The sequence below is a fragment of the Diadema antillarum genome, unplaced genomic scaffold, assembly GCF_040938485.1.
Source record: "Diadema antillarum isolate AM-2024a unplaced genomic scaffold, OU_Dant_1.0 scf00000024, whole genome shotgun sequence".
In the NCBI taxonomy this organism is placed as follows: Eukaryota; Metazoa; Echinodermata; class Echinoidea; order Diadematoida; family Diadematidae; genus Diadema; species Diadema antillarum.
The window spans coordinates 760,436-780,601 of record NW_027270913.1 but is presented as its reverse complement, the minus strand read 5'-3'; the positions used below and the strand labels follow the sequence as shown (position 1 = coordinate 780,601).

Here is a 20,166-nt window from a genome sequence, read left to right as displayed (position 1 = left end):
ATCACTACCCAAATTGAATGAAGTGTTCCTTGTGTCAATATCAATTTTTTATTCAAGATTCATTTTAATTTGAAAACAACTTTTTGAGTTATTTTGCAAACAGACAAACCAACCTCCTCCTTTCTTGGTGGAGGTGCAGTGTAATTACAAGGAAACTGGTAGGAGTGGCTGACCTTCAGAAATCTTGACCATTGCTTGCTCCTCTAGAGTGGTATTGGTCAGCTTCATGGCCTTGAGGTACTTGAGGATAAAGATGGCCGGAGCCACGATGCTGGTGGTCTGCTCCCCACATCCCCGAGGCAAGTCCAGCCAGGTTCCAAAGTTTTCGATGGGATCCACAGCAATGGGTCCAAGCATGTTACCTGAATGGACAGGAACACATACAGAGAGAGAGAGAGGAATGACATACATTGTATTAACATGGACAATACGTGCACGTGCCTATAGTACTGTAGTTGGAATGATCGGAATTTGTGCACTATTCTCACAGTCGACTACACACAAATTAATGCAGTTTAAACACTGCAGTAGCCTACTGTATAAGTAAAATCTTTTGTGATCGCACGACATGAAACCAGAGTGACAAATATAAGCACATGTTAATGATTATACTTTTAGTATGCAATTATGTTTTATTTTCTTTGATTCTGCAGAATCATTAACATGCAAGATTCATTTTACCTGCCCAAACGTGAAAAAATTACTAATGTGAAAATTTCTAACTTCACAGTATTTGACTATAGAGAATACAACATTTACAGTCCACAGAGTTATAGGGTGCCCCATTGAATACATTGAATACAATACTGTAGGAGCTGAAATTTTCGCGGTGGTTTTATTTTCGCTAATTTCGCGAATCGCCTTTGAATCGCAAATATAACAACACGCGAAAATAACAACGCGCGACTAACTAAGTTCAGTTAGACCCACGCAACTGCGAAATTAACAACACTCGAAAATGTCCTCCAAGTAGCAATTCGCGAAAATATCTGTACGCGAAAATTTCAGCTCATACAGTAGTAACCTTCATCCGGTTGAGTATATCCTATAGTCTATGAAATACATCACTTGTTTTATTTTAATTTGTGTTTTTTCTTACCATTATTATTTTACCTGCTTGTTCATGTGTATTTTTCCTATCCATAACTTTCTCATGAAAGATACAAAAACATACTCACCGTCCCTTCAAAGAACTGTAAAACAAGAAATGTTCACTTACATTTTATTTCTGAGAATTTGGTGAGTGCCAAGATTCCCGAAATCAAAATGCATGCCAAAGTTCTTGTCTACTCTACATGCATTGAATGCCAGTGGCAATTCGTGAAAATTTCATATGCCGTGAAAAAGGCTGCCGGCTTTAATTCGCAAAAATTTCATGCCGCAAAAATGCCTTGCTTTACAGTAAATGTGGCTTTAACATTCCCTAAATGCTATGTTAGGCTGCCTAAAATGAAGGAAAAGTATGACGTGTGATGAGATACAGACCTTACAATGGAACATGGCTGTTTTGATACAAGACAGAGACAACAAGATGTAGAAAGCAGAGATGAATTCAAGCTTACCAATGAGGCTAACAAAGGCCGACACTGTCTCAGGGATGACGTTCTCAGGGGGTCGAAGGTCAACCACGTTGAACTGCCTCCTGCTCTCAGTGTACACGACCTCTGTATGACACAAGCAGACATTATTTACATTTCTTGATAATCAACACATGGACAATACTGAACCTCATGTACACCAGGTAAAAAGATGTTGATTGCATATTACATTCACTGATAGTTTCCTCAATTCAAGAGTAATGTGAAGTAATGTGAAGCTTTTGTGCAATACCCACGTTATACTACAGGTTGATTAATTTGAAGTTATGAAAAGAGACTCACTGACTGCTTTATGTTCAAGCTAAATTATAAATCAAAAGTAAGACTGTGATCATAATCATGCGTAAACAAAGTTTTAAAAAAATTATATTATCATCTCCACAATACGAGACCTCAGCATGATACAGCATAAAATGCCTGTACACTACAACCTCATTAAAACATGTATGGATAATGCCACAGAGAAAAGCATTAGTAATATAGTTAAAACAGATATTCAATCATTCGATGGTACAGAAAAATTGGGGCTACAAGCCCATTGTTCACAAAATTATGCTGGAGACACTAACTCTTGCACATGGATTAAAGAGAAATTTCATGGAAACTCACGGTCACTTTGCAGGTCATCAACAATGGCTGCCCTCAGCCGAGTTGAGTGGCGGGGTTGGCGATAGACACCAGACGGATCCAGCAATACAGTATGATCCATAGACTGGGGTGTGCCTTGGGGCTAGGGTACAATGCCAAATAAAAAAGAAAGAAAAATCAGCACTGCATCTCCATATATTTGCATAAAATGTGAAGCAGTTCAGGGTTTGTTTATCTTTTTGAGTTTGGTTATTTAAAGTATATGTATATACTGTCATTTATTGCTATTTGGGGGCAATATCAAAATTGAAATCAAAACACTATTGGCATCAAAACTTATCATGACTGGTTTCCATGTATGTATTCCTGCAAAAATACCTGTTCTCATGTCTAATCAGTCAAGCTAATATAAATTGGGCACTAGATGAAGCTTGCATACGACCTACAATGGGCCAGTGTTTGCCATCACTGCAGTCATATCCTGCAAATAGATTCAAGACAAGTTTGGGGCAGTAAATCTTCAGCTTTCTTTGTCTCAAATCGACTTCAACTGGAAATTCAAAGAAGAAATCAAAATGTAGTGTACTCACAATGACATTAAGCATTTTCTCCACACCATCGCTGCCAATGTCGGAAAATGCCGTAAACCTGATGGGCAGATCACCGGTCTCCAAGGGAATAATGACGAATTTCAGTGACTGGGAGTCATTCCCAGCCACCACCAGTGTTCGCCTTGCTGGCTGGCTGGGGTCAGTGGACTCACCACACATTGTCTTGGATCCATAGAAGGAAACTTCAACCTAATGAAAACCAGAAGGGTGTTACAAGAGGAACACTTGTAATATCATCCAGATGACAGATGGCAGAGATGGCAGACAACATGAAGTAACTTGTTTGAAGATATTTACATTTGGTGCTTGAAAGTGAGTGGAGCTCCATTTTTCTTTCTAAGAATTACAGACAGCGTTGCAATAACAAATGACTCAACGTTCACCTCTTAGCTAACAAAAAACCAAATTGATAAAATTTCAGGGGGGGGGGGGAGGGGTTCTGGGATGAAATAAGGCATACCTCCACCTCCTGTGAGTGGTAGTTGTAGATAGAGGCCAGGACCTCAATTTGCTCCAGGTGGACAACGGAGTAGGGCAGCTGCAGCTGCACACTGAGCTTCTTGAAGACGTTGACGTCGACTGGTTCCGCCACGCAGAACCCTCCGCTGGGTGTGACTGAGATGGCTTGCAGACTCCACTCTGTGATGCTGCCCGGTGTGACGACTTCCAGTGACTCCTGCCCCGTGGCTCTAAAACCAAGAAGCAAATGAGACGAGTAGGCTTAGAGGGATGGTGTAGGTTTGCTTGAGATGGGGCTTCAGGTTGCCAACTGCTTTTGTGAATTGATGAGAAACCTCTTATCGAAATGTAAAAGAGCATACAATTTTAAGAGGTATTCAAAGTTTATTCGATGAAAGCTGGTTTTGAAATGGCTGAGATAAACAGAAACAAAGAGGTCCTCATAAAAGGTGGGACCCACCTTTTATTTGGACCACTTTGTTTTACTTTGTTTTTGGATATCTCAGTCATTTCAAAACCGATTTTCATCAAATATTTGTATGTAATTGTATGCTCTTTAATATTTCATATCAGTGGTTTCTAATTATCTCATAAAATGTTCAAATCTTAATCCCCTGTGTCAATCAAAACTATACCATCCCTTTCATCACTAATGGACCACTTTGAGTGAATACTGACATCATATAAACAAAAGTCCATGAGATGGATTCCGCCTCCATACGCATTAGCCTAGAAGTAGAACCTAGCTTTGAAAAGACATGTCCATCTTTGTGAACATACGGAAATAGGAACCAGATTTCAAAGAAAACAGTTCTACAAATGTTCTAGGCTCTACATAGGACAAACCCAGTTCAAAAAAGGTCTCAAAGAGGATATTGAAAAACTGCAAAGTGTGATACCTAAAAGTTGCATCAGTTTGGGGAACGAAGAATCACAAGGATTGGGAGAGTCCTAAGTAGTGTACAAAAGATAACCAGTCAAAAATGAAGGTTGGTTTAAGCTTTCATTTTTTTTTGTGTGTGTATGAAAAATCTGTGGAGAAACTTGGTCTCCCTGAATAACGGAAGAGGTCCTTTTCGACGACAGCTGGTCTCCTCGATGGACAAAAGACAGCTAAGAAATGGAGCTCACCCTACATGGACCAGATCAAAGAGCCAGGTCTCTCTGAAATCAGTCCTGACATCCACTGAGAAGACATCATCATCATCAGACACAGGTAGGAATGATCGCATGTTTTCTTTGGGCATCGGCACGGCCTTCTTTTCATCACAGCACTCCCGGAAGAGCTGCAACCAGTTCAGAAACAAAATATGAAGATTTAACCAAGGATCGATTGATATAAGATTTGATTCACACAGCAACATTCAATAAAGGTACAAAATTAAATCATGGCATCTGGAATTTAAAACAGTAAGTCCAGATGATATGATTTTAATTTGTACCTTTATTGAACCAAGTAATGTTCAAATAAGAAAATCTCTCATCAATTGAGAAGAGAATGTTTCATTATACACGGGTGGGACAATGATATCAACAGTGCCCTGAAAGGCACTACACATTGATCTGTATACTTATATCTGAATTTTGAGGAAGAGTACAATGCAATGCTGGAGTCACATGTCAGAGGAGAACAAAATTTTCAGGTGGAGGATATGCAATACCCACCAGCAGGTCAGCCTCAGATGCACTGGGGCAGAACACTCCTAGTTTGGTAGAAATCTTAGAGCAGTAGTTCCAGCGCTGTATCTTGTTGCCCATCTTGCTATCGGAGAGGTTGTCATCACACAGAGACTGCAGACGAACCAGGCAGCTTGCCACTGTGAGAATAGGAGTGTAGTATGTGGTAATAAGGACAGGACATTTCTGGATGAAAGATTGGGTTAAACCCATGTAGCATGGGGATTTATGATTGGCCTGATTCAATTGTCTGCCCATAAGGTGGGTCTTCATCAGCTCGAGCTTGAGGAATAGCCCGCTATTTCTGATCCAAAGAACTAGCCTGATCAGAAAATAGCCCGCTAATTTTGCAATGAAGACCGAAAATAAACCATCTAAATCTTACACTTATTTGCAGAATAGCCAGCTAATTTGCAAAATAGCACAATAATCTTAACACGTCTTCATCAGCTTGAGCTTTATAAACATCAGCACTGCATGCGCCCTGCACCACGCAGGAACGTAGGCAGTCATATCAGGTCAGAGTGTGTTCGCGCCGGTACCGGTTCGTTTAAGTGCGCATGCATGCACCAGCATCGAGCTTATAAACTTCACCGTGCCTGAAGCTTGAGCTGGTGAAGACGAGATTGCACATTTCAGCTGATGTTGGGCTTACTTCTCTGATCCCCATAAGCGTACCTATTCTTCAAGCTCGAGGCTGCTGAAGAACCCACCTATAATAGTGGTACATTCAATAACCACAAATAGCACCATCAACAAATGCGTGCATCGAGGCGTGCATTCATCGTGAATGATCAACTCCAGTCAAGATTCTCCAGCTGTGTATGTACTTAACACAGATATCAGTGATAAATCTGTACACAATCCATTACAGGGTTTTCTAATATATCCAAGCTGGGCCAGCCTTCCACTCCATGTATCCCCACTCTGCCAGGTCTTTAAAATACAACGTACGTACAGTCATGATTGTCTTCATTGTTACAATACTGTAGTTATCAGCAAGGCTTTTATCATCACCTATGCCACCACCAGCTGCAAAGTGAACATTTTAACACCACTGAAACAGTCTTCATCATAATCTTTATCATCATCATCATTGACATAAAACCATCACAAGCACCAACCTAGAAGACATCACTTGTTTGCATCAAGGGATTCATCATTCTTGCAATGATGTCATCAACACTAGTGAGCTCATAAAGTAAAAAAAAACGCAAATTTATGTGCAATGTGTGTAACATGAAAATAGTGTAACTATTTCCTTTTTTATATCTGATATGCTTAGACATTTTTTATTCCTTAAAGTTAAAAGCACACAAAATTCATCTTACCCAGCAGAGCATGGAAAGTTATTCACATGAAAATTTCCAATGTTATGATAGTTGCTGCCACTTTTGCCAACATCACCATTGACATTCTACTCATCATCAGACGTCAGGATTTTCAAGCATGATGATTATCCTCACTGTCACAGCCATTGCCTTTTTCAAACTGGTCACCACTGACACAATTATCATCATGAATAACATCATCAGCTTCATCATCATCATCATCTTAATCATCTAAATCATCACCATCATCACCACCACCATCATCATCATCACCATCACCATCATCATCATCATCATCACCACCACCATAACTATCATCATCTCAATCATCATCATCATCATCATCATCATCATCATCTTCCTCCTCCTCCTCCTCCTCCTCATCACCATACACTGGTAAACTAACACTTACATTTATCCTGAAGGGACACCTCTCCATCTATGGCATTCCTTCTCCTCCTGGTGGAAGGTTGTGTGCAAGAAAGTGCTGCAAAAGAGACAACAAAACAACACAGCTAAAGAGCAATGAAGGAATCTTATCATTTAAAAGATAATTCCTCCCCTCCTTCATTCTGTATATATTTATCTATCTATATTCTATCTATATTCTGTCCATTTCAGGCAATATTCATCTTTAAATCTACTGTGTACGCCGAATATTTTGCAAGGTTTTTATTTTTGTGAATTTCACGGGTTGGGTGCTATTTGCAAAATTAAAAACACACAGAATATCAACTCTCACCCCAGCATGAATGTGATGTGTGCGCACACACACCGGTACATTTCTCCATTCAGTACTGTACTCCACAATTGCAAATTTAACCACTCGCAAAATTGTCGGGAATTCCCGATTCATGAAAAATTAGACTCACTAAATATATGCCGTATACAGTTAACGTTATGAATCCATCTATATATTTCTCTCCACATGTCTATCTGTTCACTTTTCATGTTGTGCTATCACTGTAAAATACACACAAAAAGAAAATTGCTCCACTTTCTTTTTCCACCCACAAATCCTCCTCCAAGCACAAAGGCCACTCACATGCTAAAAGACCATATATCAAAATTAGGAAAAAAAGTAAGTACACTATGTAGATGCTCAACTAATGTTTTCCTAATGACTTTAAAAGTTTCCTTTGCTCCCAATACCTTCACGTGCTGGAACAGCTAGCTGGGCATTGGTCAGTACAGCCAACCCTGCATCCTGCGTGAAAAGAAGATAATATTCAAAGTTAAGATTAAGATATGGAACCAATGTACAAAATAAAGACGCTCTATCCTTTTGATCATTATGATAAATTTAGCTGAAGATTACATTAAACTATTTGCTTTAAACATAGAAAACTTTATCATGGTGAATGAAATTACAATAAAAATGATGTTGCTATCATTACACCTGATTTACATCATATTACTATGGTAACCATCACTTTTCTCACTTCATCGAAGATGTCTCTATCTATAATTTGTCATATATCACATATATGCAGACTGAATACCACAGTTTATGAAGAACTTAAGCTATTTTTTGAATAAGAGTTACTGCCTTCAGTGACAGTCAAAGGTCACAGATTCTTACCTTGAAGACCATGGCAGTTGTTAATCCACTTCCCGGTCCACAGCCCAAGTCATAGGACTGCATCATGTCAAACATCTATGAAAATCAAATACAGATTTACATAAGAATGATTGTGCAATTTTGATATAATACACACTGACTATATTCAAACAAATAAAGCTATGATTACCACCCTGATTGTGGAAGATTTCAACTTACTTTCAAACTATTATCAAAATCACAGTGGGTTTCTAGATATTGATGTCTTTTCGTCAAATAAAGGCACTTGCTTGCTGCATTCAAATGTGAAAGGAAGAATTAAACACACTCCTCACTCCTCCTACCAGCCTCACCTGTGATTTCCATTAAAAAATTTTTTTTTGGTTTCAAAATTGTCAGCAAGTCTAACTGTTTATCATCAAATCTTTCCAATATATTTCCACGGCAGCTGTGGCATAGGCAGTCTTTAGAATTTTTTCTCTCTTTTGCAATTTCTTATCCCGTTGAGGACGGGCTGATTTTGCTGCAACATGCATTTCCCATAGAGACTTGCCACAGTATACTTGGGACTCATCCTCAACGGGTTAAATTGTGTTTGTCCACTAAAACAAGCAAGCTATTTCCAGGCATCCAAGGATTTTTAAAGTCAAGCAAATTGCTCAAATGATCAATAACAACAACTGTTAGAGAGGTTCCCATATCAAATAGTCTACATAAATACTGGTAGATAATTGGTCATATTGCAATCACATAAAAATAATGTGATGAGGATCAAAACTGTAATATTGCATGGAGTGATATCACGTCAGGTAATACAATTAAAGAATTTGATTGGCTGCAGACAGGGCTAGAATTAAATTATATGAATTTATGTTGACTATATTGTATCATGCATACATTGTCTTGTCTATCATTGTAACATAGCACTTGCCAGTCCATTGGGGGTCATATTTCCCCTTAAGACAGTATTTTCCCTCAACATTCCTTGCTTTGAGAAAAATCATCTCTTTACATTTGGACAAAATATAACTTCTGCGGGGATGTGAATTGTTCATATCGCAACTCAGTAAAGGTAATATCTATAACTGAATACTTCCGCACCAAAACTAAATTACAGTTTTACGTGTGTATCTGTAGCAAAACCCACCTTCTTTCTCGTAATTCTGTGACCATCGTTGAGGGCATACACTGCCTTGTCCACACCCAGGATGCCTACGTAGGAAGAGGGCAAGGCATCCACCAGCAGAGTGACTGGACTCTCTGGGAGGTAGGACCCATCCTCGTCAACACTTCCCCTCACATTCACGCCAACCTGGAGGAGGAGAGGCAAATTATATTACAGGCGACTCCCTATCACTGTCTACGGCATATATCTAGTGAGTCTAAACTTTTGTGAATCGGGATTTCCCGTCAATTTGGCGAGAGGTTAAATTCGCGATTGAGGAGTACAGTACTGATCACAGAAATGTATCAAATTGTCTCAAATCCTCCTAATATCCACGTTTTTCAAAGAGGAAAAACTGTTTGAAAACTGAAATTTGATAACAGAATTCATAGCATCACTTCTACATCCTTCCAGCTTGTTCATTCTGAATTCTACAGAAATTTTTCTTTCTTGCATAATGGTCATATAATGAGCGTGAAGTGTGATCTGTAAGAGATATACATTGTATCTGACAACACAAAGTTGCACCATGCCATAACTAATAGTTGCTTCAAGTCAAGATTCATCAAAGAGTGCTATCAATTTTCAGATGGGTGGAAATAACCTTTGAACCTCTACGAAGAATGTACACCAATATAACAATGAACTTACATGATGTCTGCATGTCTTCTCAACCTTGAGCCATACTGAGTCTGCCACAATGTGACCCATCTGGTGGATGTAGTAAGCCACTACTCGCACAGTCGGTACCATGTCAGGAGTGATGCGGAAGAACACCTCTTGGCGCTCACCTCCCCCATGAAGGACGGTTTCTGCACTGAGTATTTTACCCTGTGCTATGAACTATTTTTTTTTGGGGGGGGGGGGGAGTGTGACATAAGGAGAGTGGGAGTATGTCAAAAAAAATATGTGAATGTTTGAGAAGTGCTTCATGATATTATGATTTAGCGAATCAAATTTCACTTAAGATCATACACTGTAGTTACTTCACTTGTAAGAAATTATCATAAGGCCATGAAGTACGAAAGAGATGGGCTACATTAACTTAAAGTTGCAATGGATTTGTGTAATTTCCTCATTTGACATCACACTATACACTACCAGAATGAGAATACACTGCTTACTGTAAGTTGATGTAGTAATACAAATACTTACCAAAAGACTGACATAATCGATGACGCTACGTCCCAAGCTTTGAATTGTTGCGTATACACCGTCTCCAACCTGTTGGCAAAACAATAATGGTTGATTCTTTAGTTTCCTAAGTAAAAATATTTATTTATCAATCAATCAATTCACCTATCTCTCTCTATATATATCTATTTATTATCTATCTAACTACCTATCTATCTATCTACCTATCTATACATACAACTATTTATCTAACTATCTGTCTATAAATATCTATCTGTTTTTCTATCTATCTATACATCTGTATGTATACTTATTGTATATTCATCTATCTAGTGTATGTGTGAAGATACACACATATACGCATGGCTGGATGACACACCATGACAGCTTCTGAAAATGTGAATTGGAAACAATACAATTCCAGAAGAAAAAGTATGTCGCTTGTCTTAACATGACATATTGAGCAATAAATATAGGTGAAGTCATCCAGAAGGCACAATATACACAAACATTTTCATCCCAACAGGATACAAGGAATGACCTTATCTTTTATCCTCTCACTTACCCTAAGCTCTTCTTGATCAACACGCAAGACCAGATAGTCTTCTGTCTCGGAGTCATATGGTGTGGCATCAAAATCAAAAACGGTGTCCTCGTACTCGACATTCTCGTCCTGATTATCTGGTTTCCTTGCTGATACCTAACAAGGGAGGCAGGAGAGAGATATGTGTCATGAGAACCTCACAGTGACATCATGAGGGAATTCTGAATGTTATCACTGGGAACCGCACAGTGACTTCTAGAAGAATCTTGAATGTGATCGCAAGGGAACCTCACAGTGACATCATGAAGGAATTCTGAATGTTATCACTGGGAACCTCACAGTGACTTCTAGAAGAATCTTGAATGTGATCACAAGGGAACCTCACAGTGGCATCATGAAGGAATTCTGAATGTTATCACTGGGAACCTCACAGTGACTTCTAGAAGAATCTTGGATGTGATCACAAGGGAACCTCACAGTGACATCATGAAGGAATTCTGAATGTTATCACTGGGAACCTCACAGTGACTTCTAGAAGAATCTTGGATGTGATCAGAAGGGAACCTCACTGTGACATCATGAAGGAATTCTGAATGGTATCACTACTAAACCTCAGTGATGTCAAGAAGGAATCATGAATGTGATCAAAAGGGAACCTCACAGTAACATTAAGAAGAAATCTTAAATGTTCTCATCAGTGAACCTCAGTGATATTACGAAAGATCCTTACATGTTATCACGAGTGAACTTTACTAGTGACATCAAGAAGAAATTTTGAATGTTATCACTCGCGAACCTCACAGTGGCATCATTAAAGAATCTTGGACGCCATCACTAGCTATCACTAGTGAACCTCAGAGTGACATCACAAAGGAATCTTGAATGTGATTACCAGAGAACCTCAGTGACATTAAGAAAGATCCTTTAATGTTATCACCAGAGAACCTCACAGTGACATCACAAGGAAACCTCGAATGTAATCATCAGGGAACCTCAAGCACTTGTACTACATCTGTGCCAATATTGTGTGTGAAAACTTGCAATTTTTCATGGCGCATGCTACCCAGTATGCAAACTAAATTCACAACTGGATTCATTTGAAATGTTTATTCCTTTTGAGTATCACACTTACCCTGATTGAGATCATTTGAGAATCCAGCGTTGTATCAAGCACAATTCTGACTCTACCATTGAAGTCTGTTTGCAGCTGCTGATTATTGCTGTCCATGGAGTTGTAAAGAGTAAGATAGGCTGACCTGGTCTGGGCAAAAGCCTCAAAGCTGATTGGGACATTCTGTGCAGGGTTCCCTGTAACTGTCTCCAACTCAAACTGCAAAGACAGGAAAAACCCAAGGATGTTGGCTTGGTATGGTAAGGAACCAGTAAACAGCACAGGTAATATCAACTTTTTCTAGGGAAACACGATTACATAGGTTATTTTTATAATGCAATGATGAAGATTTAGTATAAGGTGTATGAATGATCATTTCATTGCTCAAGAATAATAAATTGTCATAATAGCATACACTTGAAAATTTTTGAACACCCCAAGCTGAGTCATATGTGTATGTTATGACCGATCAAAGAAAAGTATAGAATTCCCTGTTTCTTATGTCTTAAAGAAATTTGAAGAAAGTATGTGCAGAATTTCAACCTATCAAACATGAGTTTGAAGCATGTCTTTACAGGGGAAAAAATCAGACAGTTCAGGCATATTCCCCAAGATGTGACAAAATGTCTAAAAGCAGTGGCCAGGGATTGTGTATGGAAGGTATTCATATTTCTTGCTAAAATACTAAATAATAATAATAATAATAATAATAATAATAATAATAATAATAATAACAATAATAATAATAATAATAATAATAATAATAATAATAATAATAATAATAATAATAATAATAATAATAACAATAATAATAATAACAACAACAACACCAACAACAACAATAAGGGAGGCATACCTGAAGAACATAGGGCAGACCTGGTTTGTAGTACATCACAGTTTCCTCCCTCTTAAAGCGGTATGGAGTGCTGACGATGGGAGTCGTCGCATCTACTGCTTTCTCTGTCACTCCGGTCGTCTGCTCCGTAACTTTGACCTCCACAATGAGCTTGCAGCCCTTGTACATCTCAAACCAGTTTGGTCCAAACTCCACGGAGGGGACCAGGATGTAAGTACCCACCCCATTGATGAGTTCTCCCGATGCAGCCTGTTGGGGAAGGTGCAGTACAGTCAAGGTTTTGAAACGAGTGACTTCATACAAACTGGAAGGAAAAAATATCTTTTGAGACAGCTTGGCAGCAGCATCAGGCCTATTTGGTGCTTTGTTTGGTCGATGGTTTGACTGAGCTTTGTTTAAAATAAGCACTGCTCTCGCGATATTGAATGCAAGGGTGAGGCATTGAATGTTGAAGGTGGAGGGTCCACGTTCCATTCAAGCAGTGAGTCACTTCTGATACACCAAACGGGCTGCTTCTCAAATATTTCAAAATGACCCCAAAATGAGAGCTGGCCGGCAATAGATGAACTCATCTGAATGTCATACATTTTGTGTGTTAGAATGTCTTCAGTGCCAGATGTCTGTTATTTTCCCAATCACCTTACCCATGCCCTTAAGGAAGCCAAAGCACTTACTACCTCTCTCACGTGCACTACATCCCCAGTGCTCTGAAGAATGCCGATGGTCATGTGAAACGTTCCTTCCACCGGCTTCTTGTACACGTATCTGTATAGGGGATGGGAGTAAGAGACCATGACAGTGATTCAACTTTCACAGTGCGTAGCCCTATACATGAAAAATCACACATCTAGTTGAGGTGCATAACCCTAAAAATCTTTTCCCGTACCATTGGTGTCCATGGTGTCCATTTGCATAAAAATAATATATGTGTTTCAAAGAAAAAGATGAAAATACAAAAATTAGGCCCAGTTTGGTCCCCCATCCCACCCCATGGCCCAGATCTGCCATGAACACACTTAAAACTACAGTCACCAATCTACTTATTCAGCGCACTATGTGCTCATTTGAACAAATTGACATCATATCTCCCTAGGAATGCTACCTGCCAAATTTGGTGAAAATCGGTCATGGGGTTTTTAAGAAGATAATGAAATCTAAGCATGATGGACAATGGTCAGTGGACAATGATTGACGGACGATGGACAACACATGAGAGACGATGCATGATGGATGCCTGACGATTAATTATCACATAAGCTCATTTGAGCCTTTGGCTCGGGTGAGCTAAAAACAAGGAGAACCAAAATAGAGGGGGAAGAAAGGAGATACTTTATATATCTCTTACGAACAACTGATAAGAAAGCATGGACTATTAACCAAGAAAGAAGTGTACAGCGTAATGTAGTTCACACTAAGAATCATGGAACACCATAATGAAACGACTATGAGTAATGAAAAATGAACATTGTCATGTCCTCCAATATACAATGTACAGATTCTTTGTAATTGTCACAAAATGTTAAAGGAGTTTGTGGGTATGTATTAAAACATTAATTTCATGGGCAAGACAACTGATTTTCCAACAGCAACTGTGAAGAGATAGTCTGCAGCATTCCAATAGTAAACAACATACATGTCACTAAACTTGGCTAAGTTTGCAAAGAAATAGTATCTTTCGTCATAATTTTGACTGATTATATCGCAAAATTGTAGAATAAGAACAGGTCCAGTTTGTCATCAGCTTGTAACTCAAATATGTTATCAGTCTAATGTCACTAGCTCTAACTGAAGTATTCTAAAGGTGATGGATCTATATGAAATTCATAAAAATCTATTCACCCATTCTCCTCCATTCAATCTAAATGGAGCACTGAGAATTGACTAACAAGAAAAGAGTAGATAAGCCGTATTTGGCACAGTTTTGCTCTTATTTCCTTTATATGAGGAAGTCTTTTTGCTTTAGACAGAGGTAAGTACTACATTACTTCTTTTATCATTCTCTCATATTTTTTTCCTTTCAAAGTGTGTTTATTTCACTTTGGTATTTGTAGAGTCTCCCAGACATACTAACAATAGCAAATATTCCACCCACCTACATTGGCCCTGACCTTAAGAAATCGTGGGTAGTCTAAACATGGTTGAGGTGGCATGCACATAGCAGTGTTAATGGAACGTGTCAAATATTACATGCAGCTTTATGCTGACAGCATAAATACAGACTGTACCCACACTTCCTCCATGCATCTTCAATTTCTCTTGTTTTTGTTTTTTAACACTTTGTCCGTCATTTAGAATATTTTCAGAACACCTTCAAACCAAAGAGAACTACACAGTGGCATCCTCTCCAATCCAGTGTTCCTGCAGATCCTCAAAAAAGTCTATCAATAACATCACAAAAATGGTGCAAATTGAAGATCAACAGCACTTATTGCATATAAATTGCACAGACATCATACATGTAGGATTTATCTTCAATCTTCATTTTCATGGTATGATGAAATATTATACTAACAAAATGATCTTGCCTCTGTGCTGTTTTTCTACCATATGTCTATTAAACAAGCTCTTGCTCACACCTGCACAATCAGACGTCTACCGGTAGAGTCTTCGATACAAGGATCAATGTGACTGTCAAGACATATCTGTGATTCTTACACCAAATAAAAGACTTGAAGACACCTCAAGGAGATGATCTGGTAGCAGGTGGATTCTTTGCATTGGTCTATCTCTAGATGCCAAGATCAGAGCATGGCATTCCCACATTGGCCTAGCATCTTGAGTCAACTGAAGTTGTACCAAACACATTTCACATCATTGGGGCTGAAGAATATCATCACATGTAATTAGTAATATACACAGAAAGGATACTAATGATATTTTTTTTTAAATCAAAAGTGAATGGATTTAAGGCAGAAACTAGAAATATAAACTCACCTAGCCTCAAAGGTGATGTCTATTTCCTGCATATCTTGGGCTATGGTTCCGCTTACTGTCTGTCGCGTACCTCGTACAATGAAGTCTGGCGTGTTGATTGTGATTGTGAATCTAGGTAGAACTGTTGGGAAATAACAGGCAAGGTGCAAACAGAAATGAACAGTTACTCTCTGTACTGACATCACTTGAGAATTACTACCAGAACAATATACACTTGTATTCATAAACCGATGGGGGATTTATACTTCGATATGAGCAAGGATGAAGACTTGAAAGTCTTGTCAGATGATGATTTATGAACTTGCCTGGTCAGAACTAGGATGGCTGCCACACAGTTTGCTTATAAAAGCAAAGAGGTGAAACAAAGGCAAAATATACTGATATGAACTAATTGGTAGGGATCGATAGTTTGACTGTGATTGAAGCTGGGATGACCACAACTTTCGTATTGCAGTCTGACCACGTCACATACTTTCTTCTCTAGGTCTAGAAATTGTGTAACACACAGCATTCAACATAATTTCAGGGCTGTTCTTATCTTTTCTAATCAATATTGGGCTATTCACTTGAAAAACAACACATTTTCAATGAACATCTATTATTTTACCGTCGTGTTCTAGTACAGAGGGCCTACATGTAGATTTCTGTCCAGCATTACATAAATGCACTCATGCTTCCCTACATTTCTATTTTGGCAAAAATTTTGATACTTTGCTTGTATGAAGCAATTTTAGGGCAAAGGTATCTCTCAAGTTTTCTGAAAGATTATATTGTATTGGGGGTATAATGTACATTAGAAACACAAAATTACATGACGTCTCTCAAAAGTACCCTTCTGCTGTGGAAATACCCACAGGGATGATGACATATATATAGCAGCTTTACATAAGAATGCATGATTGTGTGCTCTACGAAGCAGAACAAAAGAAGAAAGCATGCATACAACGTTTTACATTCTACACAGTGACAAGTTGTACTGTAATGGAATTACATTGCTACATTCCAGGAACCGGTACTGTGATCCTTAGGCCTCCTATGTCAATATCCTTGTCAGTGAAGTACATGTACATGAATGTTTTGTTTGTTTGTTGTTGTTTTTTTTTTACAGTATTGGTATATCTTTCTAAGGACCACAAAAAAAATTCCACAAATCTACAATACATAGCACTATCTCTATGTACTACAGTACATGATGTCAAACTATAACTTGTCTCGCATGCCCCTTTAAATTTTCATGTGTTTATGAGAATTACGTACTATTACATTATTTATACAGTATATCATTATATTAGGAGCAATCGCAAGCACAATTGGAAAAGTTGAATGCCATCACCTCATAAGTATTTGTTTAACTGTCCATAAATCATGACTATATCACTTTTTTTGCCATGAAATCAACAAGAGTGAGTTGCATCTTTCACATCAAATTACTGTTCTACACGTACAATCACACACACACCAAAAAAAAAACAATATGATTTTTTTTTGGGTTAAGGTAGTTGTAATTGCTACAGTTTATAACAAACACATCATTTTTATACAGTACTTTGTGAGGTCATGGATCATACTTTCAGAGAAGACATGTGAAACATCAAGCTTCCATAATCTCTTATTTGTAGTCCGATTCTAATGCAATTTTCACCACACTAGTTGTCTGATCTAGCTCTAATTTTTTTTTTTCTTAGAACTAACTTTAGCATGGTGGTGAATGGCACAATAGTTTTGTACATCTGCCTGTAATCCTAACCCTAAATCTTCATCATCATCATGACCATATTATCCGTTATGCAGTGGTCATGCCACTGAGTATGGGAATAACAGAACCACTCCACGACCTCTCTGGAAATGTGAAGATGTGCAAGTACCACAGTTCATGGAATGGGGGTGTGGACAAGATTGCCAGGAATTTTTGAAACTCAGTGAGAGTCATTTAATTGACAGAAGTATGTTACAGAAAACAGCTCTCATCAACTTGCATATTAATGCTATGGTCTTCATGTGCAAGTCTTCAATTCAAACCATACCAATTTTGGAGAAAAAAAAAATCACATTCCAAGATTGACCGATAGATGCAGTGTGATAAATATCCGGAGTTGGTATGTGGTCACATGAAATGCCATTTTCATAAATACTCAACTCATAGCAAAGGTACCAAGTATGTGTAATCTTCTTTTTACAGGTGTGGTTTATGGTCAGGAAATGATGTTTATCTTTGTGCAATCCATGCCATAAATACTATGACAGCATTTTTCTAAATAAAACAGTAGGTTACTTGCACCTGAGACATGTCACAAGAGAAAAAAGAAAGAGAAAGCTATAAGAGAGTGTTATGATTGCTATTTTTAGAATATAGTGGAGACATACACTGTACTCTGTGCAAAATATTAGAATCATTTGTCACTTCAATTTTTGTTCATTGGGATTTAATTGTGAATTTTAAAGACTGCATACCAATAAAAACATGTGGGGCACAAGTGCCAAATTGTTATAGAGATATGATCTGATCTACTGAAATATGTATACTTTGATAACAGGAGCTATCACAGGTGAATTATCACTGTTTTTGTGTTTTCTACAGGTCGCTGTACACAAATTTGATTTCCAGGGTATTGGTACACTTTAACCTTCAACATGCAACACTCACATGAATACACATGAACTTGAACAAGTCGACAGATACTATCCTACAGTAGCATTTCTACCTTCATGGTGCATGAATATTTCAATTGAAACAGAATTATTTTAATTTCCACTGCAATTTGCAAAATTCACTGCATGCATATACATGAACAGAAAATTAATGTCAAAAATATAAACCTGTGTTAACTTGTGGTATTTCATTATTCTGTATAATTCAGCATTACATACAGTACACCTTGAAAGTCTGATAATCTGGAGCTGAAGTTTCCTGAAAATGTCTCAGTATTATGGCATGCGGCTGGAAGATAGCATGCACACATGTTGAAGTAATTTGAAATGACAAATACCACGCTCACGCACCAAGAATTAGAATCACATCATGCGTGGGCTTGGGGTATATATGGGGGTGGGGGAGGGAGCAGGGAAGTGGGGGGGGGGGTGGGGTAGTATTTCCCTGCCAGCCCAGAATGACTACAAACACCAAAACAGCATTTTGTATGACATCACAGCCACAGACTGGAGCCGGATCCGGCGAGGGCCCCCAAATCTACCACCTGTCAGAGGTCAAGCCACTGTGCGTCAAAGCCCTCTCACCATGTTCCCTCTCTCATGGCTGCTTCCAGGATCAAGGGCTGTCACATCCTACCACTAAATATTTTTCCTGTCTCTCACCTGTTATGATCCCAGAGGATGTAGCAAACATTTGCCGGTGATGCAATTTCTACCGTACTTACTCATGTATGTGATGATTTGTTAGGAAATGGTGAAACATCTGCCCACTTTTAAAAACCACATACAGTCATAACTCTTTCCATTTGATATTCTTGGCCATTACATTACAGCAAGTTGAATTTTCAAATGGCCATTTTTGGTATTTGAGAGTTAAGAGTATTTAATGATAACTCTTGCTCTTATCTCTGCTGTGATTTTTGTTACTGTTGTTTGAATATGATGTTCATCGACAAACAAATTAGTTCACACAATATTGATGGTAGACAGTGGTCTGAAAGCACTGGAGAGTGGTATTTCCTCAGATTACTGTTATGCTTGCTGCATCAAGTCTTGATACACTTACCATATTCCTTGACTTCGAAAAGTATCGTCTTATTCTTCTGAAACTGCAAAGAAATAAAACAAATATGGATATGGTTACAGTTAGGTTACCTCCAGTATTTTCACCATACAGAACATACATAATTGCACATGATATCTATAAATATACTCTGTGATTATCTGAAATGGCAAGAGTCCAGCAGAGATTAGAAACAACTAGTGGCCACTCTTTAAAAATCACTGATATTTCTCAACTCTAATGCAATACCCATCACAATGATCATACAGGGTAATTCCCTCAAAATTTCACAATACTCCCCCCAAAAAACAAAAAAACAAAAAAACAAAAAACAACAACAACAACAACAACAACACAATGTTACGAGTTAAAGACATAACAATAAAAGAAATCAAATATAATCTCAAGTTTGACAAAAAGAATATGGGTAAAGAATAGCTTGTGTATCTTAAGCTCATCCAGGGCACTGACAATGTGACTACCACATCTGCAATGACATGGCACAACAGTATTTCAATAATAGAGGCATGAAGGTCCCATTTAATCATGATATATACATACATACAGGACATATGTATTTATCTCTATAATGTTTTTCTTTCATTCCAGCTAAGGTGCCAGGTTCAACCAATGCTTCAGTAAACATCCTACAAAGCTGTCACCAATGGTCACTCAAGTTTCTGGGCTATGAAGTGGAACATTAGCTGAACACCCTAGTGCCAGTCAACTTGGCAAGGAAAAAAAAAACGTGGTCTCTCTAGAAAGGATTGCTTTGTGTAAAGCTGATGAGGAAAACACAAGTTAAGGGCAAACTTGACGTCACATTGAACATTTGCTCATCAAGGCACTCTGCTATGCAATGAAAAAATAAGTGTTTTACTACAT

The 20,166-nt window shown here is 38.2% G+C and overlaps 1 protein-coding gene across 2 annotated transcripts in view; it reads right to left on the bottom strand.

The window, feature by feature from the left end:
- LOC139733271 (complement C3-like) overlaps positions 1-20,166 on the bottom strand; it is a 69,781-nt gene that overhangs the window by 16,848 nt on the left and 32,767 nt on the right. Inside the window, exons 6-24 of one of the 2 annotated variants that reach the window (XM_071644111.1) lie at positions 19,285-19,327; positions 15,570-15,690; positions 13,310-13,400; positions 12,636-12,884; positions 11,801-11,998; positions 10,690-10,824; positions 10,146-10,214; positions 9,642-9,833; positions 8,973-9,137; positions 7,847-7,921; positions 7,417-7,471; positions 6,677-6,751; positions 4,922-5,073; positions 4,388-4,542; positions 3,258-3,486; positions 2,777-2,986; positions 2,208-2,328; positions 1,563-1,664; positions 174-362 (exon numbers count right to left, since the gene is read on the bottom strand). In XM_071644111.1, the coding sequence (XP_071500212.1) occupies positions 174-362; positions 1,563-1,664; positions 2,208-2,328; positions 2,777-2,986; positions 3,258-3,486; positions 4,388-4,542; positions 4,922-5,073; positions 6,677-6,751; positions 7,417-7,471; positions 7,847-7,921; positions 8,973-9,137; positions 9,642-9,833; positions 10,146-10,214; positions 10,690-10,824; positions 11,801-11,998; positions 12,636-12,884; positions 13,310-13,400; positions 15,570-15,690; positions 19,285-19,327 (2,626 nt within the window). The remainder of the gene's footprint in view (positions 1-173; positions 363-1,562; positions 1,665-2,207; positions 2,329-2,776; positions 2,987-3,257; positions 3,487-4,387; positions 4,543-4,921; positions 5,074-6,676; positions 6,752-7,416; positions 7,472-7,846; positions 7,922-8,972; positions 9,138-9,641; positions 9,834-10,145; positions 10,215-10,689; positions 10,825-11,800; positions 11,999-12,635; positions 12,885-13,309; positions 13,401-15,569; positions 15,691-19,284; positions 19,328-20,166) is intronic. The other variant, XM_071644116.1, reaches the window with a different exon arrangement.